The sequence below is a fragment of the Rhineura floridana genome, chromosome 7 (genome assembly GCF_030035675.1).
Source record: "Rhineura floridana isolate rRhiFlo1 chromosome 7, rRhiFlo1.hap2, whole genome shotgun sequence".
NCBI classification, from domain to species: Eukaryota; Metazoa; Chordata; class Lepidosauria; order Squamata; family Rhineuridae; genus Rhineura; species Rhineura floridana.
The window spans coordinates 147450420-147472246 of record NC_084486.1 but is presented as its reverse complement, the minus strand read 5'-3'; the positions used below and the strand labels follow the sequence as shown (position 1 = coordinate 147472246).

The 21827-nt window shown below is 46.4% G+C and overlaps 1 protein-coding gene across 1 annotated transcript in view; it reads left to right on the top strand.

The window, feature by feature from the left end:
- Positions 1–3093: 3093 nt before the first annotated feature.
- Positions 3094–21827, top strand: part of ALPI (alkaline phosphatase, intestinal) — a 35331-nt gene continuing 16597 nt past the window's right edge. The window contains exons 1-5 of the mRNA XM_061637747.1: positions 3094–3119; positions 3244–3482; positions 13395–13511; positions 17266–17381; positions 20617–20791. Of these exons, the coding sequence (XP_061493731.1) occupies positions 3094–3119; positions 3244–3482; positions 13395–13511; positions 17266–17381; positions 20617–20791 (673 nt within the window). The remainder of the gene's footprint in view (positions 3120–3243; positions 3483–13394; positions 13512–17265; positions 17382–20616; positions 20792–21827) is intronic.

The following is a 21827-nucleotide window of genomic DNA, read 5'->3' as shown; positions in this document are numbered from 1 at the left end:
ACCTCAGTTTCATCATTTTAGCTTCTAGTGACAGTTCTTGTTTAATTTGTTCTAACACCCAATTATTTGTCTTTTTCACAGTCCATGGTGTGTGCAAAGCTCTCCTCCAGCACCACATTTCAGATGAGTTGATTTTTCTCTTACCCGCTTTTTTCACCGTCCAACTTTCACATCCATACATAGAGATCAGGAATACCATGGTCTGAATGATCCTGACTTTAGTGTTCAGTGATACATCTTTGCATTTGAGGACCTTTTCTAGTTCTCTCATAGCTGCCCTCCCCAGTCCTAGCCTTCTTCTGATTTCTTGACTATTGTCTCCATTTTGGTTAATGACTGTGCTGAGGTATTGATAATCCTTGACAAGTTCAATGTCCTCATTGTCAACTTTAAAGTTACATAAATCTTCTGTTGTCATTACTTCAGTCTTTTTGACGTTCAGCTGTAGTCCTGCTTTTGTGCTTTCCTCTTTAACTTTCATCAGCATTCGTTTCAAATCATTACTGGTTTCTGCTAATAGTATGGTATCGTCTGCATATCTTAAATTATTGATATTTCTCCCTCCAGTTTCCACACCTCCTTCATCTTGGTCCAATCCCGCTTTCCGTATGAATCGAAACACAGCCATCCTTCAAAATCCGCACTTATCCGAATTTTGTCTGCAATTCTCCAACCAAACAAATGTTTCCAAAAATGCATATGTGAGGGGAAAGTGTGCATAAAAAGGAATACATGAGTGAAAATAAAATGCATTATAAGATGAGAAATTGCTTGCAAAAATGTCTGCATTACAAAAATGTGTTTATCAGGACAAATTTGCACTAAAATGCTAGAGATTTTCATGGGGATTTTTTTTTTAAAAAAATAGCAAATTGCTGCAGAAATGTGGAAAACTGAATTTTGGATGGATGGGAAGGAACAAGCTGAAGTTGAACCCTGATAAAACCGAGGTACTACTTGTGGGGGACAAGAGAAGGTTGGGTGACATTGACCTGAAGTTCAATGGGGTGAGTTTACCCCTAAAGGACCAGGTCCGCAGCCTTGGGGTTGTGCTTGATTCCAGGCTGTCCATGGAGGCTCAGATTTCGGCAGTGAGCCGGGCAGCCTGGTACCAACTACACCTCATACGAAGGCTGCAACCCTACCTTCCTGTTCATCAGCTCCCACTGGTGGTACACGCCCTGATCACCTCTCGTTTGGACTACTGTAATGCGCTCTACGTGGGGTTACCCTTGAAAACGATCCGGAAATTACAACTGATACAAAATGCGGCGGCTCGACTACTTACGAATATTGGCCCCGAGATCACATCACACCAGTGTTGTTCGACCTACACTGGCTTCCAGTTGTTTTCCGAGCCCAATTCAAGGTGTTGGTATTGACCTTTAAATCCCTATACGGTTTCGGCCCAGTTTATCTCACGGAGCGCCTTCAACGCCACCAACTATGCCGCCCGACAAGATCAGCCACACAGGGCCTTCTCTCAATCCCGCCAACAAAAACAGCCAGATTGGCGGGTACAAGAGAGAGGGCATTCTCAGTGGCGGCCCCCACTCTTTGGAACTCCCTCCCACAAGATCTCTGGCATGCCTCTTCCCTAAATGTATTTCGGAAAGCCTTAAAGACCTGGCTTTTTCAGCAGGCCTTCGGGGTATCCGGGGAGGGTTAATTGATATAGTTGTAATGCCTCCTACCCAGTTTTAATATTGTTGTTGCAGATCTATTGTTTTTATTGTATTACTGTATTTTATTAATTGTATTTTAATAATTTTGTAAGTCGCCTAGAGTGGCCATCGGCCAGATAGGCGACGAAGAAATTAAATTTATTATTATTATTATTATTTAAGATTGGAAAAATGAGAAACTGTGAGAATTGAAATGGATACGTCTTTCCATTCACCGTGCACACAATATCACTGGAAGTGAGCAAGAGTGCAAGAGCAAATATTACCAGCTCCTGATAAATGATTGTGCAGTGTTTCATAATGGGCAAAATGGAGGGTTGTGCTTTTGTGTGTGTGATGGGCAGTAGTCTAGTGGCAAATTCAGAAGTGCAGGGTCCCTTCATGTTAGTTACAGTTCCCCCTTCCTGCTGAGTTGAGAATAAGGTCTTTGTTAATGCCTTCCCTCACAACAACAGATGTCCCTGGGAGCCAATAAGCATGAAAGGGGAGAGTGTTAGCTATTGAGAAGGGTCTTCTCAGTAGCTGACTCACCTCCTTTCACTCTGATTGGCTCCAATCAGCAGGAAAGGACAAGGAAGGATGTTAGAAGACTCTTCTCAGTGGTTATTGGCTCAAAAGATCCTGGAGACATAGGTACCCTGCTAGGACCCTGCTCTCAAAAAAGTAAGGGGTCTTAGACCCCCCCCAACACCCCTGGTGATGGGGTGGGCAATATCCATTTCAATTTGGCTTTCTCTTTAATACCAATGCCTTTTGCAAGAATAATGCTTCACTATATTGGCAATCAAAAAGAGAAGGTCAAAGACCTGGAGGGTGGGAACTTTTATTTTTGATAAAACCCAACGCGTTTCAGCCTGTTATCTACAGGCCTTCATCAGGGGCTATGGTAAACCAAACACAGAGGACAAATTAACTCTACACACATATAAAATCATACACATATACATAGTACATATAAATCTTTTGAATACTCTATTACTCACATAATAGCTTGTAAGATTAAAAGACGAGCAAATCGCTTTCTGTACTGTACCAATATCAAACGTCTCAACAAGTAATACAATGGATTGTCTGTATATATACACAAGCAACCCAAAGCAAAGTCCAGGTGAATGCAGTTATGTTCCCTTTTGCATTAGGAACAGCTGACACCTGGATGCAAGAAACAGATGAGGGACTAAGGGATTTTTTTAAAATTTACAATAGGGGAAGAAGCTCAAAATCTTCATTTAAACCACTAGGGGTCATTGTTTTTAAAGTTAATATCCAAGATAACTCTTTCCTCAATAGAATATCTTCATTCTCTCCATGCACTTTCTCCAAAACCCAAAATCTGTATGTGGGTCAGACTTCAAAAATGATTAAAAAACGCATAGGAGAGCACCTTAGCAACTTAAGGAATAAAAGGATGGGAGCCCCTCTAGTGGGCCTCCTGTAAAATACTGGCAGCCTGGAGGCCATCTGGCTCTTCACTGGAACTTTGAACAGGAGAGCTCCAGACCGCGACATTATCATGTCATTCTTTTCATGTGCTGCTGATGCTCTTACGTTCTTGTAGAGGTTATTTTTCCAGAGGATTTGCTGCGGCATTTGACCAACACAAGGGAGTTGAGCGAGAGAAACTCAAGGCCAAACAAATATCTCTGGCCAAATTGGTGTGCCACTCACTCTGCTTGAGGAGCAAGATCAGTAACAACAAGAAAAAGAAAAAGGGGGCAGATGACTTAAAAGATTTGGAAGGAGAAAAAGGAATTGCCTTGACAAACAGAAGCTTATTGGGAGCAAATATAACAGAAGGTACAGAAAGGTATAGCCACAGTGAGTGGCTCAGGGGTTACATGCCCTGCCACCTGTGCAGCTGTGGGCAAGCTGCAGAGTCCCAAGGAGCCCAATTGCCCCCCAGCTGGCAGTTGTGGACAAGGAAGGGGCTGGCTTGTGCAGCTGTGGCAAGCTGAGCAGGCCCTAGCGAGCTGGGGAGGACTAACTGTGATGTCCCTGTATTTTAATATCTGTAAATATGGTAAGTGCAGGTTTATTAAGCGATATATGGTAAGTGACTGAGTGAGAGGGGGGAGTACATGGGCTAGAATGCTGGAGAATGTTGGATGATGATTGGCTGAGTGTTTGAATGGCTGAAGGTATAAATGAGAGGATGATAGTTGAGTCAGGGGGAGTTGTGAGGGAGTTGGGGAGTTCTGGGGACTTGTTGTTGGTTGGTTGTGGAGTGTGGATTGGAGTTGGTTGTGGGTTGGATTATATTTGGCTGGTATTTAGGCAGAATATATAAGACTGGAAACATAAAGAGTGACACTAAATGAAACCATACGCGTGTTGAACATTCCTAAAGTAATCTTGTTATTACCTGGTGTTATCAAATAAATACTTTTATTGGTTTACCTAAAGCCTGATCCTTGGCTGGGCATACACAGACCAGAAGGGAGGGCAGGGTAATTACCAAGGCTGGAGGGAAACAGTATCAAATAAATGGTGGCAGCGGTGAAGGGAGATATTGTAACATTGTCAAGTATCCAGAGCAACCCAGGATTGTCTGTTTTATAGACAAAGATACAAGGGGGTTGTGGACGGCAAGGGCACCCAGACACAAAGTAACAAGCCATAGGGAAACTAAGGCGAAGTCTCTAGCAGTATTGTTTACAGGGAGTGACTGGTGGTGCCGCCTAACAGTGGGATCTTGTGAGATCTGTGCTAGAGCGTGTGAGAGAACAAATAAAAACCGAGATCCTGACCGGTGGTGGCCCTGGTGGGAGTATCACAGGTAGAGCCAGCTGGTGGGATCGTCACACTAGCCTCAGAGGGAGGCAATGGTGTTGGAGAATTTTGTATTTCTCCTGTGAGTTCTTTTGCTGGGGGTCCTTTAATAAAAATTTTGAAGACACAAGCTTGCAGCAAAAAGGTAAGCCTTTATTGGATGACAAGTGTACACTTGGTCAGTCTCCCTCTTAGTGAGTGGAGAACTGCACTATGGCACTGGTTGCCGGGGGTTTTATACATTTCAGGACAAAGACTAATCTACCAATCAGGATTTAACACATCATTACAGTATTACACAGGCATTTGCACAGGTATTGCATAGGTACTGTACTTCTCTGCATCGTGTCCTAGTGAATTTGGCAATGTTCAATACTTCACATGGAAGTACATTTTCACAGTGAGCTAAGCACTCCAGCTAATGAGCTAAGCATCTTAGCTATTCTGCAATTCTTTCTACGTCTTAGAGGTACCGAGATATTCAGCACAGCGTTATCATTTGTTTTGAGTACAAGTAGTTCCAAACAACCAGCATAGTCAGGGAGACAGCTGCAAGAAGAAAAAGGGTTCCAGTTGACTACTAAACTATTAAAATGTTATGAACCTTTATAGCTTTATAGAATAATACATTTTGCTTATTGTTTATGTATATTGAATTCCCCATTAGCTATACATGTATGTATATATAAAAATTCCCCATCAATGGTAACCCCCTCTGAATACCGCTTACCATGAGACCCCTATTCATAGGGTCGCCATAAGTCGGGATCGACTTGAAGGCAGTCCATTTCCATTTCAGGAAGTGAGGACTAGAAACTTGAAATTGGTATGGAGGTTACCCACCAGAACTAATGTTCTAGCATAAAGCCACAGTTCCATGGAATGTTTGTCTTAATTATTGCCGCAACATGCACTTCCTGGTGGCAGCAGCAATTGTGACACTCCCAAGGTTAGGGGCCAGAGCGGGGGGGGGGAGCTGTGCGCTACTAATGATGGTTGACAGCTCTCTGGGTGTTCAAAGGTCTCCCTGGGTATGATATAAGTTGCAGAGCTGCTGAAGTCTCTCCCGCTCATTCTGAAACGCCTCTGTTCCATTTGCAGTGATGTGGCTCTCTGGGCTTGGGCTCTGCTTGGGGCTGGCATTCGCCAGTGCCATCATACCAGGTAATGCTGAGAAACAGGCAGTGGCTGGACTGTTTGGGCTTGTGTCTGTCAGTCTGTTGGTCTGCCCAACATCTTGCCATCCCTTGTAATGGGCCAATACCACAGCTTGGATAGACTGATGTGACCAGACTGGAAATACTAGGGGCTCAAGTTGTGCTCAGGAGCTTTTAGGGATTGTTGAAATGGGCAGAGTGGATGGATAATGACAGATCCCACTCTCATGCCTGGGATTTATGGAGAAAGCTGTTCCAGTTGAATTACTGCCTGTCATTTTCTACTTAGTTCAGGGAAGGGGGAGGAGAGGGTGCCCCTTCAATTCTGACATGCAACAGGGATGGAAAAGAGGGAAATGTTTTTTGGTGGGTGGTGGTGCAGTGTTGCTGCTTGACCATTGTTGGGTAATTCTGGGTTAGATCTGTTTCTTTCCCTCCAGCTTTCTGATCAGTTCTGTGATCTGAGCTCTCTTGTCAAATTTTCTGGTAAGCTCTACTTTCTCTGAAGCTTTGTGTGTAAATGATGATGCTGACAAGCCCAAGTACTTTGCAAGGTAGCTGAGCTCCTCTGCAAGCGAAGGGAAATGAGCCTCGCTAGACCTGAGCTGCTACTCCAAGCAGCTGTTACTCCTTCAAAGGCCTATTACCAGGGTTAATGAAAGCAAGAGCAACAGAGAATCAATGTTTTTTCCAACAGAATTGATTCCTTTTTTTGATTTCTGGAATCTGCTCTTGGTGCAACTAATTGAAAACCCTAACTGATGCTTTTATAAGGGAAATAATATTGTTCTAAAGGTTCCTTTATAGTCAAGAAATAGTCAAGAAATCAGAAGACAGCTAGGACAAGGGAGGGTAGCTATGAGAGAACTAGAAAAGGTCCTCAAATGCAAAAATGTATCATTAACACTAAAGTCAGGATCATTCATACCATGGTATTCCCGATCTCTATGTATGGATGTGAAAGTTGGACAGTGAAAAAGGTGGATAAGAGAAAAATCAACTCATTTGAAATGTGGTGCTGGAGGAGAGCTTTGCGCATACCATGGACTGTGAAAAAGACAAATAATTGGGTGTTAGAACAAATTAAACAAGAACTGTCACTAGAAGCTAAAATGATGAAACTGAGGTTATCCTACTTTGGACACATCATGAGAAGACAGGATTCCCTAGAAAAGACAATAATGCTGGGAAAAACAGAAGGGAGTAGAAAAAGAGGAAGACCAAACAAGAGATGGGTTGATTCCATAAAGGAAGCCACAGACCTGAACTTACAAGATCTGAACAGGGTGGTTCATGACAGATGCTCTTGGAGGTCACTGATTTATAGGATTACTGTAAGTCATAGTCGACTTGAAGGCACAAAACAACAACATTTTTTTTCCAGAAAGTATGAATTCAGTAGATTTGGCTTGAAATGCAAACTGAATCAAATTTCTCACGATCTGAACAAGGTGGTTCACGACAGATGCTCTTGGAGGTCGCTGATTCATAGGGTCGCCATAAGTTGTAATGGACTTGAAGGCACATAACAACAACAAAGGTTCCTTGGGGGTGGGAGCAATGATCCAATTCCTATTTATATAGCCTTAGACTTGCCTTCTCCAGCCTGGTGCCCTCCAGATGTTTTGCTCTACAACTCCTACCTGCTTCATCGCCTAGCCTTCACGGGCCATTTAGATATAGCAATAAGAACATAAGAACAGCCTGCTGGGTCAGGCCATTGGCCCATCTAGTTCAGCAGTCTGTTCTCACAGTGGCCAACCAGATGCCTGTGGGAAGCCCCCAAACAGGACCCGAGCACAACAGCACTGCCCCCTCCTGTTGTTTCCAGCAATTGGTCTTCAGAGGCATACTAGCCTCCAGCAGGGGTGTAGAATATACCCATTATGGCAGGAGGGGGCTCAGGATGCAGTTAGCAAATGGCACTCACTGTGCAGAAGCTACCAGGTGGCATTGGGTGCACCTATGGGTTTCAGTGGGACAGGCAGGGCGGAAAGCAGGGGGGCTAACAGGAGGTGGAGCTAGAGTCAGTGACAGGCTTAGCCACCCCCTGACTGGCTGTGAGTAAGAAGGCAGGGAGGTGGGGGCTGGCAGAGGGCAGACTGAGGTTGGTGAGGCAGTGAAATGAAAGGTTGTCACATAGAGGAGGGCCGGGATCTCTTCTCGATCGTCCCAGAGTGCAGGACATGGCATAATGGGCTCAAGTTGCAGGAAGCCAGATTTCCACTGGACATCAGGAAAAACCTCCTGTTAGAGCCATACGACAATGGAACCAATTACCTAGCGAGGTAGTGGGCTCACTGACACTGGAGGCATTCAAGAGGCAGCTGGACAGCCATCTGTTGGGAATGCCTTGATTTGGATCCCTGCATTGAGCAGGGGGTTGGACGTGATGGCCTTATAGGCCCCTTCCAACTCTACTATTCTATGATTCTATGATTCTATGCCTCATTTTCCCTAACGGACCAGCCTCTAGTGGCCAAAATGGTACAATCCATGCACAAGAGGGAGGCATCCAGAGACTGCAAAAAATGCAAAAAAGAAACGAAACCCACAGAAAAGCCTTTTAGTTAAAAATAAAGAGGGCAACCCAAATAGACTAGTAGGATCTGAGCATGCTCAGCGGCCATGGAATGCTGACTGACTGTTGGGGAGAAAGAAAACAAGTCATGGGGAAGGGAGGGTGGCCTGATGGAAAAAAAGGGGACAAGGGCTCCTGCACCTTTAATAGTTGGGTAGAAGAGGGGAAGGTGTTCATGCTGAAATTCCCATACAACTATTAAAGGTGCAGGAGCCCTTGTCCTCTTTTTTTCCATCAGAGCACTCTAGGGAGAATGGGATGGGATGGAATATTCGGAAGTGGGCATGGCAAGCTGGAGCACATCACACTGCAACATTTTGTTGCAGGTCTCCCTGGTTATTCCCAAAATCAAAAACACGACACAAAGACATTGAAACGCATTCAGAGCAAATAACACCCATGATTATTGTTTCCAGACCTCTTCCAATCAGTACTAAAGGGCCACTCTTTCTTCTTTACAAAAGTATTCTTTTGCGGCTTACTTTCCTGAATCTGCAGGTGTAATGTGGAGCTGTATATTGCACATAGGCTATCCTGTCGTTTGTTAATAGTTGTGATATGCTTATCTCTCTCCACTATTTAGCATATCAGATCCTACCCGCCCAGGGTTTATCGAGCAATAATTTCTGTGTGAGATATTTGTACATGTTGAAGATGCCAGTAAAAAATGCAATGGGATCGAAGCTGAGTAAATAAGTTGTTTAGATATGGTAAATTGCCTTTCCTGTTTCAAGCCAACATCTCTGCCTTACTGACCACATCCACAAGGCATGAAAACATTGTTTTGTTTTGAATGTTTCTATACTGCGCTTCAGTTAAAGAAGAAAGCCTCAAGCAGTATACTATAAAATAAGTGTTAAAATAGTGAAGATCTAAATATTACAAAATAAAATAGCAGACACGCCTATTAAAAGAGTGGTGGGGAACCATTTTCTGGCGAGGGCAGCATTATCCTCCTGGAAAGCTGTTGGGGGCTGCATTTTAGTAATGGGTGGAGCAGGCCCCAAAGTCGCAAAGCATTCACACACACACATTGTCACACACAGCCACACACAAAGCTATTTTCCACGGAAACAAAGGGCTCCTCCAGATGGGTGGTTTTTTGCAGATATATTCTGCAACGCATGATTGATGTCATAATAGTGCACTTATTAATGGGCGTTTATGCTGGGCTGTCCCTACATCATTGCACTTTATTAGCTGTCCTGCGATGCTTCACCAAACATTATGGCATTATAGCTGTCTGGCTATACAGCAACAAAGGCAGGACAAAACATAAGCTGGAACGTTTGTGGTGACAAAAGTTACAGGATCTCAGCAGGAAAGTATAGGACATGTACTGACTGGAAACCAGCTGTATGTCAGCCCCCAAACCTTTTGCAGGCACAAACAGTATGGAAAGTATAAGTGCCCTGATACCACTGTGAGTACAAATCATCATGAATGCACAATAAAAAGGATGTCTGGAAGGGCCCAGAAGCATGTGTTTTATTCTTAGTAATTCTACTGAGGTTTCACCTTCCATTTCTCATTTCTTACAAAGGTAACTAAAAATGCCCTCTAACAACCTTTTATCTGTTCCGACTGCAAAAGGCATAAAGAATTCAAGAATCCCAGCAGAAGAATGCAAATAGGGTCAACACACACCCAAACTGCAAGCCCTGCCTTACAGTTATTTAAAGAATCAAACTTTAAAATGCAACTGTGTCCCAGAAAATTGCATGCATGGAATATATTTTCCAACTTTGCCAGGAAATAATGCAGGTCTTGTGAGACATTCTCCCCTCTGCTTTGGTCTTCTTGCAACAGATTCTCCTTGTAGAGGAAGGAGAGGCTGCTGCACCCTTTAAACATCAAAGCCCTTTTCCTTGCCTGTGGAAATGCTGATGGTCAGGAAAGGATCCAGAAGGTCAGAGTGACGTCTGGCAGCCCTCCTTCACCAGCCCAGTTGGGAATTCCATGCCTGTGAATTAAAGCAAACAGTGATGGCTGGTGGTTCCATGTCAGTGGGGCAGGGGAATCCACTCTAGATTTTAGCCCAAACTTTCAAGGAGCTGTTCAAGGTGCTTCAGAACCTTTGACAGTTCCTTGACATTTTGGACTAAAACCAGGAGGGATTCCACTGCCCCACTAACATGCAGCCATCAGCTGCCACTGAAAGCAAACTCATAAAATCCAGCAGAATGGGTAAGAAAAAACAATTCCCAAAGGAGCAGCAATGGTGACATTTTGATTTATAGTCTTGTTTTAAAACATGTCTCTCTAATTACGGGGAGGTCAGCTTGTGCGGGTCTAACTTTGTGTCCAATATTTCTTACTTTGAATTACACCCCCAAGAAAAAAATGGAAACTGCACATTCCTTCCTCAATTACCCCTGCCTCCCATCCCTCCCATTTCTCCATTGTTCCCCCCCTCCATTTTGAATTTTGTATTGTAAGCTCCTTGGGTCAGGGTCCTGTTGTAATAGACAGAGAAACAGTAATACAGTAAATAAATAATATTCCACTCTGTTATCATAATCCTAATCTAGGCATCTGTGTGTGTGTGTGTGTGTGTGGTGTGTGGGTGTCACATGCAGGCCCACTTTCAATACTGTCTGTGCTGGCAAAAGTTCTGAGGCAGTCACGCTGCTTCATCCCCAGTTAGCACATATCCTGTCACTTCCTGCTAGTCCCATAACATTTTATATTCTGGTTTATTTTTGACCCGCTTTTGTTGCAGACAGAAATAATGTGGTCGCATTGGTGAAAGCATCGCAGAACAAATGAAGGCAGAATAAATCCACCATGAATGCACTGCTTTTGGGTCAAGAACATGTTGCACAAGACTCCTGCCATAAAACACTGGTTGGGAGGGTCTGTAAGCCGGATCCAGCCGTTCTGGTCCTCAGCTCTTCCTCTGGACTGCGTCTTATCTAGGCCCACAGCTGCCAAGGCTCTCTAGGTTGGCTCCGATCAGTCTGCCCCCGCCCAGGCACCCCAGAACCATTCCGCTGCCCCCAACATGGCCACCTCCTTGTTGATTTGCCGGAGATCTGTGTTCCTGCTCAGCAGGAGCAACTTCTCTTCATCAGCCGAGGTCACTGTCATGTTTTCCGAGATGTAAGTGGTGATTTCCTCCGAGTCGCACTTCTCTGGCCCAGCTGGTCCCACATGTGCTGGTGGTGGTGGAGACTCCTGCCTAACACAGAAAGGATGTGTGTCAGAGTGTACTTAAGGGGTGTGGGTGTGCATGCGCATGTGTGAGTGGTCATTGGGATGGCTTCCATTCCTAACAGTCAACACCCACCCAATAATCCCACTCGCTGTAGTTTTAGGGTGACAAAAAATCCCACAGAAGATTAATTGCATATCGAAAGAGTCAGTGTGAAGCCACTCTTAACTCTCACTGGAATCAAAGCAGGTAGGATGACATCATCCCCTCCCCCTGCGCCACCCCCTGGGATTTCCCAGCCTCCCTCTCCCAGAAGAGCTTTTGCACAACATGGTGTGCACAACATGGTGTGTAGGACAGGGCTATCAATGGCTACTAGCCATGATGGCTGTGCTCTGCCACCCTAGTCAGAGGCAGCATGCTTCTGAAAACCAGTTGCCGGAAGCCTCAGGAGGGGAGAATGTTCTTGCACTCGGGTCCTGCTTGCGGGCTTCCCCCAGGCACCTGGTTGGCCACTGTGAGAACAGGATGCTGGACTAGATGGGCCACTGGCCTGATCCAGCAGGCTCTTCTTATGTTCTTATGTTCTTATCTGTTTAGTTTGCCAGGAAAAACCACTTGAGTGTAATAAAACCTAATTAAAAGTATAATGATTGCCTGGATAGATCCACTCAAAGGTCTAGGGCTCCATCTCAAAGAGTGTTCAAAGTTCAGATTAGCTGGTTCTGTTCCTGGAGAAAATCCCCCACTCTCCCTCCCCTTGTCCTGAGGTCCTGGCACAAACAACCAGCCATTCCTTCTGGGGATTTGATATGCAATGCCTCCCAGTAAATTGCAAGGTTGTGCGCTTACTGTTTCCACATTGTCAGTATTTTGCAGGAACACCCTGGAAATGTAGGGTTTTGCAATTAAGTATATTAAAGGGCTCTGTCATTACAGTGCAACAAATCTACCTTTTCTTTAAAAAAAACACCAGACTGTTCAGGGGTTGGAAATCGGGAAAATGCCCTGCAAAGTGTGGGATGAATGAATGATGAACGAGAAGACGTTGAAACACCCTGTAAACAAATCAGAATGAATGCTCAATAAACAGGCCATTTGGAGGAGCCTTAAGGGCTCTTCCCTCCTTTAGGATGCACACCTTAATGTGGTGAGGGGGTTTGAGAGTACTGAAGAAACTGAGAGCAATGCCGTCAGGAGTCTAGACCAAGAGGCCAGATTCCTAGCAGGGTCACCCAAGGTGGAATGGTCAAAACTGAGACGCCAGACTAAGATGCATCCAAACTCAGAGGAAGGCAATGGTAAACCACCTCTGAATACCTCTGACCACGAAAACCCTATGAACAGAGTATCCAAAATGCAACACGAATGACAGGTGCTCTTGGAGGTTGCTGATTCATAGGGTTGCCATAAGTCGTAATTGACCTGAAGGCACATAACAACAACAACAATAAGGGTTCTTCAGGTGTCCTTTTTTACTGCACATTTGTCAGAGCCACACCATACATTTAAAGCGCAGGATTTCCCCCAAAGAATCCTGTGGTTTTCCCCTCACAAGGACACAAATTCCCAGCACTCTTTACAAACTACAGTTCCAATGATTCTTTGGGGAGTGTCATATGCTTTAGATGTGCATTGGATGTGCTTTAAATGTATGGTGTGGACCTGATCTGACTAATGATGATATTGGGGCAGTCACACACAATCCTTCTTTCAATACTGTTTGTACCTGCAGAAGTTTTAGGGTGGCCATGCTGCTTTCTTTCCAAACAGTGCATATCCCATAACTTCCTGCTCAAATCTTGTTAGTTTTTAATACCACAAATATCCTGGTTAATTTTTGTTCCGCCTTTGTTGCGCTAGAGTCCCCTCCAGACAGCCATATGGTCGCATTGGGAACGCATTGCAGAACAAACTAAAGCAGAATAAATCTACCACTAAAGCATTATTATTGAGTCAAGAGAACATTCTGCAGAATGGAGGGACCCTGGAAAAAAGGTGACTCTGGCCATCTGTTAATTCTAATCCCCGTCTCCTTTCTGTTCAAGCTGAAGAGGAGAAGCCAGCCTTCTGGGACCAGCAGGCATCCAAGGCCATCCAGGCTGCCCTGCGCCTCCATCCCCGGCACCACCAAGCTAAGAACCTCATCCTCTTTCTTGGTGATGGTAAGTGGGCAACTTCCCTGCCTGCACAACAGAGCGAACGCTGCTCTCTCTCTCTCTCTCTCTCTCTCTGCAGTGTGCACACAGGATGAAGCACCCAACTGACCTCAGCCCCAATGTAGAATTAAGTCAGCATCCTCTAGTCCAGCTTTCCCCAACCTGGTGCTGGCTGGGGCTGAGTTGGAGTTGGAGTCCAAAACTTCTGAAGGGCACCAGGTTGGGGAACGCTGCCCCAGTCTAAAAAGCGCAGAGCATAGTTACTGCTTCTCTGGAGCCCTGATGATCTGAAACCCAGGTGACCCGAAAGCTCAGTTTCCTCCTGCCTCCCATGTACACCTTGGCTCTCTTGAGAATCTCTTGCCTGAGCATCTGGCCTGTTTGATATCCCAGGACGGAGAAATGGATTTGCATTGGAGGGCCGGCTTTTAGGGAAGAGTTATCTGAGCATAAATGGCTCACATTAACTGGTGGAATGTGTGATATCGTGGAAGGCGTGTCCCAGAACAATTTGCCAGTCTTTTTTTTAAATTGCCCTGTTTGGGCTCTTGATGTGCTCATGGAGATTCCGGTTCAAAAGTCACGACAATTACTGGGGAGGCTGTGAAGATAATGAAAACTGAAGATTATGCAAATTAAATGAGCTACATTAAGAACAGGAAAGGAGCCCTGCTGGATCAGATCAAAGGCCTCTCTATTTCAGCACTCCGTTTTCACAGTGGCCAACCAGAGGCCTTGCCCATTGGCAGCAGGCAAGCAGGGCATGAGTGCCATTGCGCAGCAACTGGTGCTGATACCGTTATTTCCCATGAATTGACTGAATCCCTTTTAAAGCAGTCCAGGCTGGCAGCCATCGCTATATCTTAGGGTAGTGACTCATTGCAAGGATTTGACTTACTGTGTAGCGACTGAGTCTCTAGAAAACTGCCTTTTTTTAGCTCAGTCTTCCCTACACTGACTGGCAGCAGCTCTTCAGGGTTTCAGACAGAAATCTCTCTCAGCCCTACTTGGAGATGCCACTGCGGATTGAAGCCGGGACCTTCTGCTGGGAGGGAGGGATATAAATCAAATAAATAAATAAATAAATAATGCAAGGCTGATGCTCTGCCACTGAGCTATGGTCCTCCTTTACACACACATGTATGTATGCATGAATGTATGGTAGAAAGAGATTCCCGGTAGGGCAATGTGCAAAGCACAAATGGGCCAGTGCTATCCAGAGGGCCACATGAAGTTAGTCAGCCCCTGGTCCCCAGGTTTCCTGTAAAGTCAGACCCAAGGAGATCTCCTAGGCGAGGAGTTCCACATGTGAGGGGATACCATTGAAAAGGCCCTGTCTCTCATGCCCATCAGTCAAACTGATCTCATTGGCAAGCTCACAAGCAAATCCTCTGAGGCCAATCTCAATGCATAGGCGGGCTCATCTAAGAACATAAGAACATAAGAAGAGCCTGCTGGATCAGGCCAGTGGCCCATCTAGTCCAGCATCCTGTTCTCACAGTGGCCAACCAGGGGCCTGGGGGAAGCCCGCAAGCAGGACCCGAGTGCAAGAACACTCTCCCCTCCTGAGGCTTCCGGCAACTGGTTTTCAGAAGCATGCTGCCTCTGACTAGGGTGGCAGAGCACAGCCATCATGGCTAGTAGCCATTGATAGCCCTGTCCTCCATGAATTTGTCTAATCTTCTTTTAAAGCCGTCCAAGCTGGTGGCCATTACTGCATCTTGTGGGAGCAAATTCCATAGTTTAACTATGCGCTGAGTAAAGAAGTACTTCCTTTTGTCTGTCCTGAATCTTCCAACATTCAGCTTCTTTGAATGTCCACGAGTTCTAGTATTATGAGACAGGGAGAAGAACTTTTCTCTATCCACTTTCTCAATGCCATGCATAATTTTATACACTTCTATCATGTCTCCTCTGACCCGCCTTTTCTCTAAACTAAAAAGCCCCAAATGCTGCAACCTTTCCTCATAAGGGAGTCGCTCCATCCCCTTGATCATTCTGGTTGCCTTCTTCTGAACCTTTTCCAACTCTATAATATCCTTTCTGAGATGAGGCGACCAGAACTGTACACAGTATTCCAAATGGGGCCGCACCATAGATTTATACAACGGCATTATGATATCGGCTGTTTTATTTTCAATACCTTTCCTAATTATTGCTAGCATGGAATTTGCCTTTTTCACAGCTGCCGCACACTGGGTCGACATTTTCATCGTGCTGTCCACTACAACCCCGAGGTCTCTCTCCTGGTCGGTCACCGCCAGTTCAGACCCCATGAGTGTATATGTGAAATTAAGATTTTTTGCTCCAATATGCATAATTTTACACTTGTTTATATTGAATTGCATTTGCCATTTTTCTGCCCATTCACTCAGTTTGGAGAGGTCTTTTTGGAGCTCTTCGCAATCCCTTTTTGTTTTAACAACCCTGAACAATTTAGTGTCATCAGCAAACTTGGCCACTTCACTGCTCACTCCTAATTCTAGGTCATTAATGAACAAGTTGAAAAGTACAGGTCCCAATACCAATCCTTGAGGGACTCCACTTTCTACAGCTCTCCATTGGGAGAACTGTCCGTTTATTCCTACTCTCTGCTTTCTGCTTCTTAACCAATTCCTTATCCACAAGAGGACCTCTCCTCTTATTCCAAGAATGCTAAGCTTTCTCAGAAGCCTTTGGTGAGGTACCTTGTCAAACGCTTTTTGAAAGTCTAAGTACACTATGTCCACTGGATCACCTCTATCTATATGCTTGTTGACACTCTCAAAGAATTCTAATAGGTTACTGAGACAGGACTTTCCCTTGCAGAAGCCATGCTGGCTCTGCTTCAGCAAGGCTTGTTCTTCTATGTGCTTAGTTAATCTAGCTTTAATCATACTTTCTACCAGTTTTCCAGGGACAGAAGTTAAGCTAACTGGCCTATAATTTCCGGGATCCCCTCTGGATCCCTTTTTGAAGATTGGCGTTACATTTGCCACTTTCCAGTCCTCAGGCACGGAGGAGGACCCGAGGGACAAGTTACATATTTTAGTTAGCAGATCAGCAATTTCACCTTTGAGTTCTTTGAGAACTCTCGGGTGGATGCCATCCGGGCCCGGTGATTTGTCAGTTTTTATATTGTCCATTAAGCTTAGAACTTCCTCTCCCGTTACCACTATTTGTCTTAGTTCCTCAGGATCCCTTCCTGCAAATGTTAGTTCAGGTTCAGGGATCTGCCCTATATCTTCCACTGTGAAGACAGATGCAAAGAATTCATTTAGCTTCTCTGCAATCTCCTTATCGTTCTTTAGTACACCTTTGACTCCCTTAAACAACAGGAGTGGCTTGAGAGAGGGAGCCTTCATTTCCTTTGGGGGGGGTCCACCTTTATTTCACTCCACAATTGCTTCTGATCAAACAGGTGTCGCAGGTTACTGAAACAACACGAAGATGCATGCAATACCTCTTTGCTCAAAAGGATGTTGCAGGTGTTTATGCATTATTTCAGTCATGTATTTTTGCCTCTGGTCAAAAAGTGGCATGTGAGTAGGCGTGATGAGGCCCAAACCCTCTTTCAAGCTGCCTTCTCTTCTCTGGGGAAATGGTCATTTCTCTGCAGCCCTAAGCTGGAGTTTTTGTGACATGGGAGCGTGCAGAATCTGAAGAGAAACTGGTCTGAGCACAGTTGTGTGCAGGAGGATGAGGAGGGGAGGGGTCCTGCTTCAGATCCTGTGGGCTGACCAATGCAAGGCTTCTCACACCGAACCTGTCTCCCTGGCAGGCATGGGCATCCCCACCATCACCGCCACCCGCATCCTGAAGGGACAGATGCAGAATCATCCAGGCCCTGAAACACCACTGACGATGGACACCTTTCCTTACGTGGCTCTTTCCAAGGTGCTGACTCCAGCCTTCCATCTGCATTGGATCCTGGGAGTTCTGGGCAATTTTTACTTGCCAAGAATTCTGCCTTCTCCTCATTTAATGAGGCTCTTTTTCTCTATGGAAGGCAGGTCAGACAGTAATTCAACAGGTGAAGCCGGCTCTTCCCCCTCTTTGTAGGAGGCCTGTGACCTCACACTTTGCATGCATGCAACTCCCAGGTCCTAGCCTAAAGCATTGCTGGAACAGCCCATCTGCTTGGGGAAAAAGGAGAGACGCTCTCAGCCAGGGACTGGTGGCAGCTTCGTAACCTTCCTCAGTTATTGTGGTTGGGAAATTGCCACATGCCTGAATCCCTGCCTGCTGTCAAGGTGAGGTCCAGAGCATAGGAACAGAGGACACTGCCACTGGTCCATCTAGCTCAGTGTTGTCTACTCTGACTGGCAGCAGCTGTCCAGGGTTTCAGGCAGGAGACATCCTCAGCCCTACCTGGAGATACCACAGGGAATTGAACCTGGGACCTTCTGCATGCAATGCAGGTTTTCTGCCACTGAGCTACAGCCTCCGTCAAGGAGTGATGACAAAACCGGCAGCCCTAGTCAGGGTGGCAAGTGGGCTGCCATCTTTGTCCTGGCAAGGCTTCTCCGCCTTCAGCCTATGATGAGCTGAAAAGGCAAAGGCTAATAAATTTCATTTACCCCTGGAGGGAGAAAACATTACCTGATGAAAGTCAACCTGACATGAAGCTGTGAAGGCACGGGGGCCCTTCCGGTGGGTGGACACATGCATCTCATTAAACTCCCTGGCTGCTTCTGTTTTCCAGGCACAGGCAGTTGCCTTTTACTGTGTGGGACCTTTCCCCAGACTCCCCCCCATTGACCTTGCTTCACCCCTTTGTCCTTGAGTGTGTTTGCCTGGCTGGGACGTGTCTTAGATCAAAGTTAAAATTTACATTCATTGATCCTCCCACTGTTGCCTCTGGCCCCACCCACCACTGGCATGTGGTCTCCAGCTGGCTGCCCAGAAAAGAATGTGGCCCTTGGGCTGAAAATGGTTTCCTAGCCTTGCTTTAAACTGTCCCCACCCCTTGCTGGCTGTATACTTAGGGGAGGGGGACAGATGACAAGACCCAGGAAGAAATGAGCCAAGGCACTCAGTGTGGCCCAGTGGACAATGCTGGACTAGGAGTCCCCAAATCCCAAGCTCAGCTGTGGAGCTCACTGGGTGGCCATGGGCCAGCCACTCTCTCTCAGGCTAGCCTACCTTGCAGGGCTGCTGTGACGATGAAAATGGGGAGATGTTCGAAGCTGCCCTATACTGAGTCAAACCACTGGCCTGTCTAGCTCAATACCATCTACTCTGACTGGCAGTTGCTCTCCAAAGTTTCAGGAAGGGAATCTTCCCCGGCCTTAGCTGGAGATGCTGCCAGCAGAGGTGTAGTTGTCCAGGGTCTTGGGGGCTCTTAGATCCCTTACTGTTTTGTGAGTAGAGTCCCAGCAGCGTCCCTATGTCTCCAGCATCCTGCAAGTCAACCAGCATGAATGGGGAGTGTGTTAGCCACTGAGAAGAGTCTTCTAACATGCTTCCTTGTCCTTTCCTGATGACTGGAGCCAATCAGAATGAAAGGAGGTAAGCCAGCCACTGAGAAGACTCTTTTCAGTAGCTAATACTCTTCCCTTGCATGCTTATTGACTCCTAGGGAGGTCTATTGAATGTGGGGAAAGGCATTAACAAGCATCTCATTCTCAACCCAGCAAAAAAAGGGGGAGGGGTGTAGCTGTGACTATCATGAATGGACCCTGCACTTCTGAATTTCCCGCTGCACTACTGGCTGCCAGAACCTGGAACCTGGAAGGGGTGTTCTGCCCCTTCTCCTTCATGGAGGATGATCCTCCACGGGAAAGGATGCCCTTGGGGTCACTTTGCTGGCCTTTGCTTTGCAAACAGCTGAAAGAGAAAGAGAAGCCCAGCGGGCCCCTCCTGGCTTCGAAGGAGCTGCTTTTGGCCTCCAAGATGTTTTTTTCATTTGAGGACCAGATGAGGTAAGAGAGGGAATCGAGGCCTTTGGACAACAGGCCCTGGTTCTATCCCCAGTGGCATCTCCAGGTTGGGCTGGGGATGTCCCTTGCCTGAAACCCTGGAGTGCTGCTGCCAGTCAGTGTAGACAATATGGAGCTAGATGGATTGAAGGTCTGACTTAGCAGAAAGCGATTTTGAGCCCTTCCTATGTTCCAAACGCTCTAAACGGCCCAGTTCCCCTTTGAGGTGAGCAGTGGGGTGCTTGTGCATTCCTGGACATGGATCCCAGTAATTGGGGCTATTGTGTTCTCTGCAGAAATCCAGCATTCTGCTCTGAGTTACTCTGGATTCTGCAATCTGTATCAATTACAGCCCTGTAATTGCTGCCCTGGGCTCCTGCTGGGAGGAAGGGCGAGATATAAATCAAATAGTCATTCATTCAATCAATCAATCAATCTGCAAACTGAAATGGGCTTATTTTGCGTAGTGTATTCTGCTAGTCACAGGGAAGAGCCAGGACAGGAGCTCTGCAGCAGGGTGCCATGAAATCCACCCTCACCCTTGATCACTGGATCTCCTCCTGGCTTCTGAGAATTTGGCTGCAATTCTAAAGATGATTACTAGGGAACAAGCCCCATTGAACATGGTGGGACTTAGTTCTGAGTAAACATAAGATTCTGTTGTTCATCAGTCATTGTCTATACACTTTAAATGTATTGTGTAGTAATTCAGGTTCATGGGCGGAGCATCTGCCTTGTGTACAAAAAGTTTCCGGTTCAATCCTTGACATCTCCAGGTAGGGCTGGGAGAGACTTCATGCCTGAAGTGTCAGTGTAGACAGTACTGAGCTAGGTGGACCAATGGTCTGACTCAGTAAAAGGTAGCTCCTTATGTGCCTAAAGCCTGAGGACTAGAAGCTTACTCCCTTAACAGTAAACACAAGAAAAAGCTGACAGTCCCAGGATGCTGAATCCTGTACCCACAGATCAATAGCTGGGCCATATGCATGGTGAGGCTGAGGAATCATAGAGAGAACACAACACCAACGTGGTGTCCACCAGAGGTGGGAGGAGCCTTTTTCTTACATCTTGTTTGTGGGCTGCTGAAAATGGCTGCCTACCATTCTCTTACCTAATGGTAGGACCGGCACTGCTCCTTAACAGCTCATCTCAGGGATGGGAGGGCTGGCCTTTAACTCTTCTCCCAGCAAAGTCTCCTTGGGCATTGGCAGACGTACAACGTGGACCGTCAAGTGCCTGACAGCGCTGGCACCGCCACCGCCTACCTCTGTGGGGTGAAGGGCAACTACAAAACCATTGGACTGAGTGCAGCTGCCAGGTTTGACGAATGCAACACGACAATGGGCAATGAAGTTGTGTCTGTGCTGAAGAGAGCCCACTTGGCTGGTAAGTATCAAGCGGGCAGAGATGGAGAAACATGAGCACTGCCCTTGGTCTCGTTCACGTGGGGAGTGTTTATGAGGCTGCATGCACACCACCATACATGGACAGCACACGACTCCCCCTAAAGAATCCTGGGAAGAGTAGTTTGCTAAGGATGAGGGAACTGTCGCTCTGTGAGGGGTAAACTACAGTTCCCAGGATTCTTGCGGGGAAGCTATGTGCTCTCAAGGTGCTCCAACTGTATGGTGTGTACCAGTGGAGACTGGTGGCTCTGATGTCAATGAGGCAGTGGAATCTGCTCGGGGGGGGGGGGGTTGCTTCAGCACCTTGGACAGCTCCCTGAAAGTTCGGACTAAAAGCTGGAGCAGGTTCCACTGACATTGGAGCCTCCTGTCTCCTGCGCATGCAGCCTGGGTTGCTCGTTCTTGACATTGTAAGAAAAACTCTTGAGTCAGGGCAGAGTTCTTGGGTCGGAGGAGCCCTCTGGGTCTGCAGTTGGAGCACAGCAGTTTGGGAGAGGTCCATCACAAAAGCTATTCATTTACCCAAGGTGTACAGTTGAAAAGAACACCAGAAAGGAAGTGGGGGTCAAAATCAATGTCCTCCCTGGGTTATTTGGTGCTGGTAGCCATATCTGTGGCCTTCGGTTAGTTTATTCAATTTGCACTCTCCACTAAGGAGTCATGACACCCCCAGGCCACCTGGGGGCAGCATCCCAGAGGTGTTTGAATGGCGTGCCTTTTTTTCAGCGCCTACTTAAGTCTTCTGGGGCTCAGATCTGCCCCCTCCCAGCTGTAAACCCATAATCCCAGAGATGTAGAAGTTAGGTATGGTCTTTCAATACTGAGGGAAGGCCCTCGGTATGTGCCCAGAGGCGCTGCCTTCTCCCTAATTCCTTCCACCGAGTTCCAGATCAGAGATGAAACCAGCTGTTGGATAGTGCCTCTGGGCTTGGTCCTCATGACACCCCGATACTCTTGAGGATCTCTTGCCCAAGCATCTGCCCTGGACAGTTCCTCTTGCCAACCCTTTCCCTCCA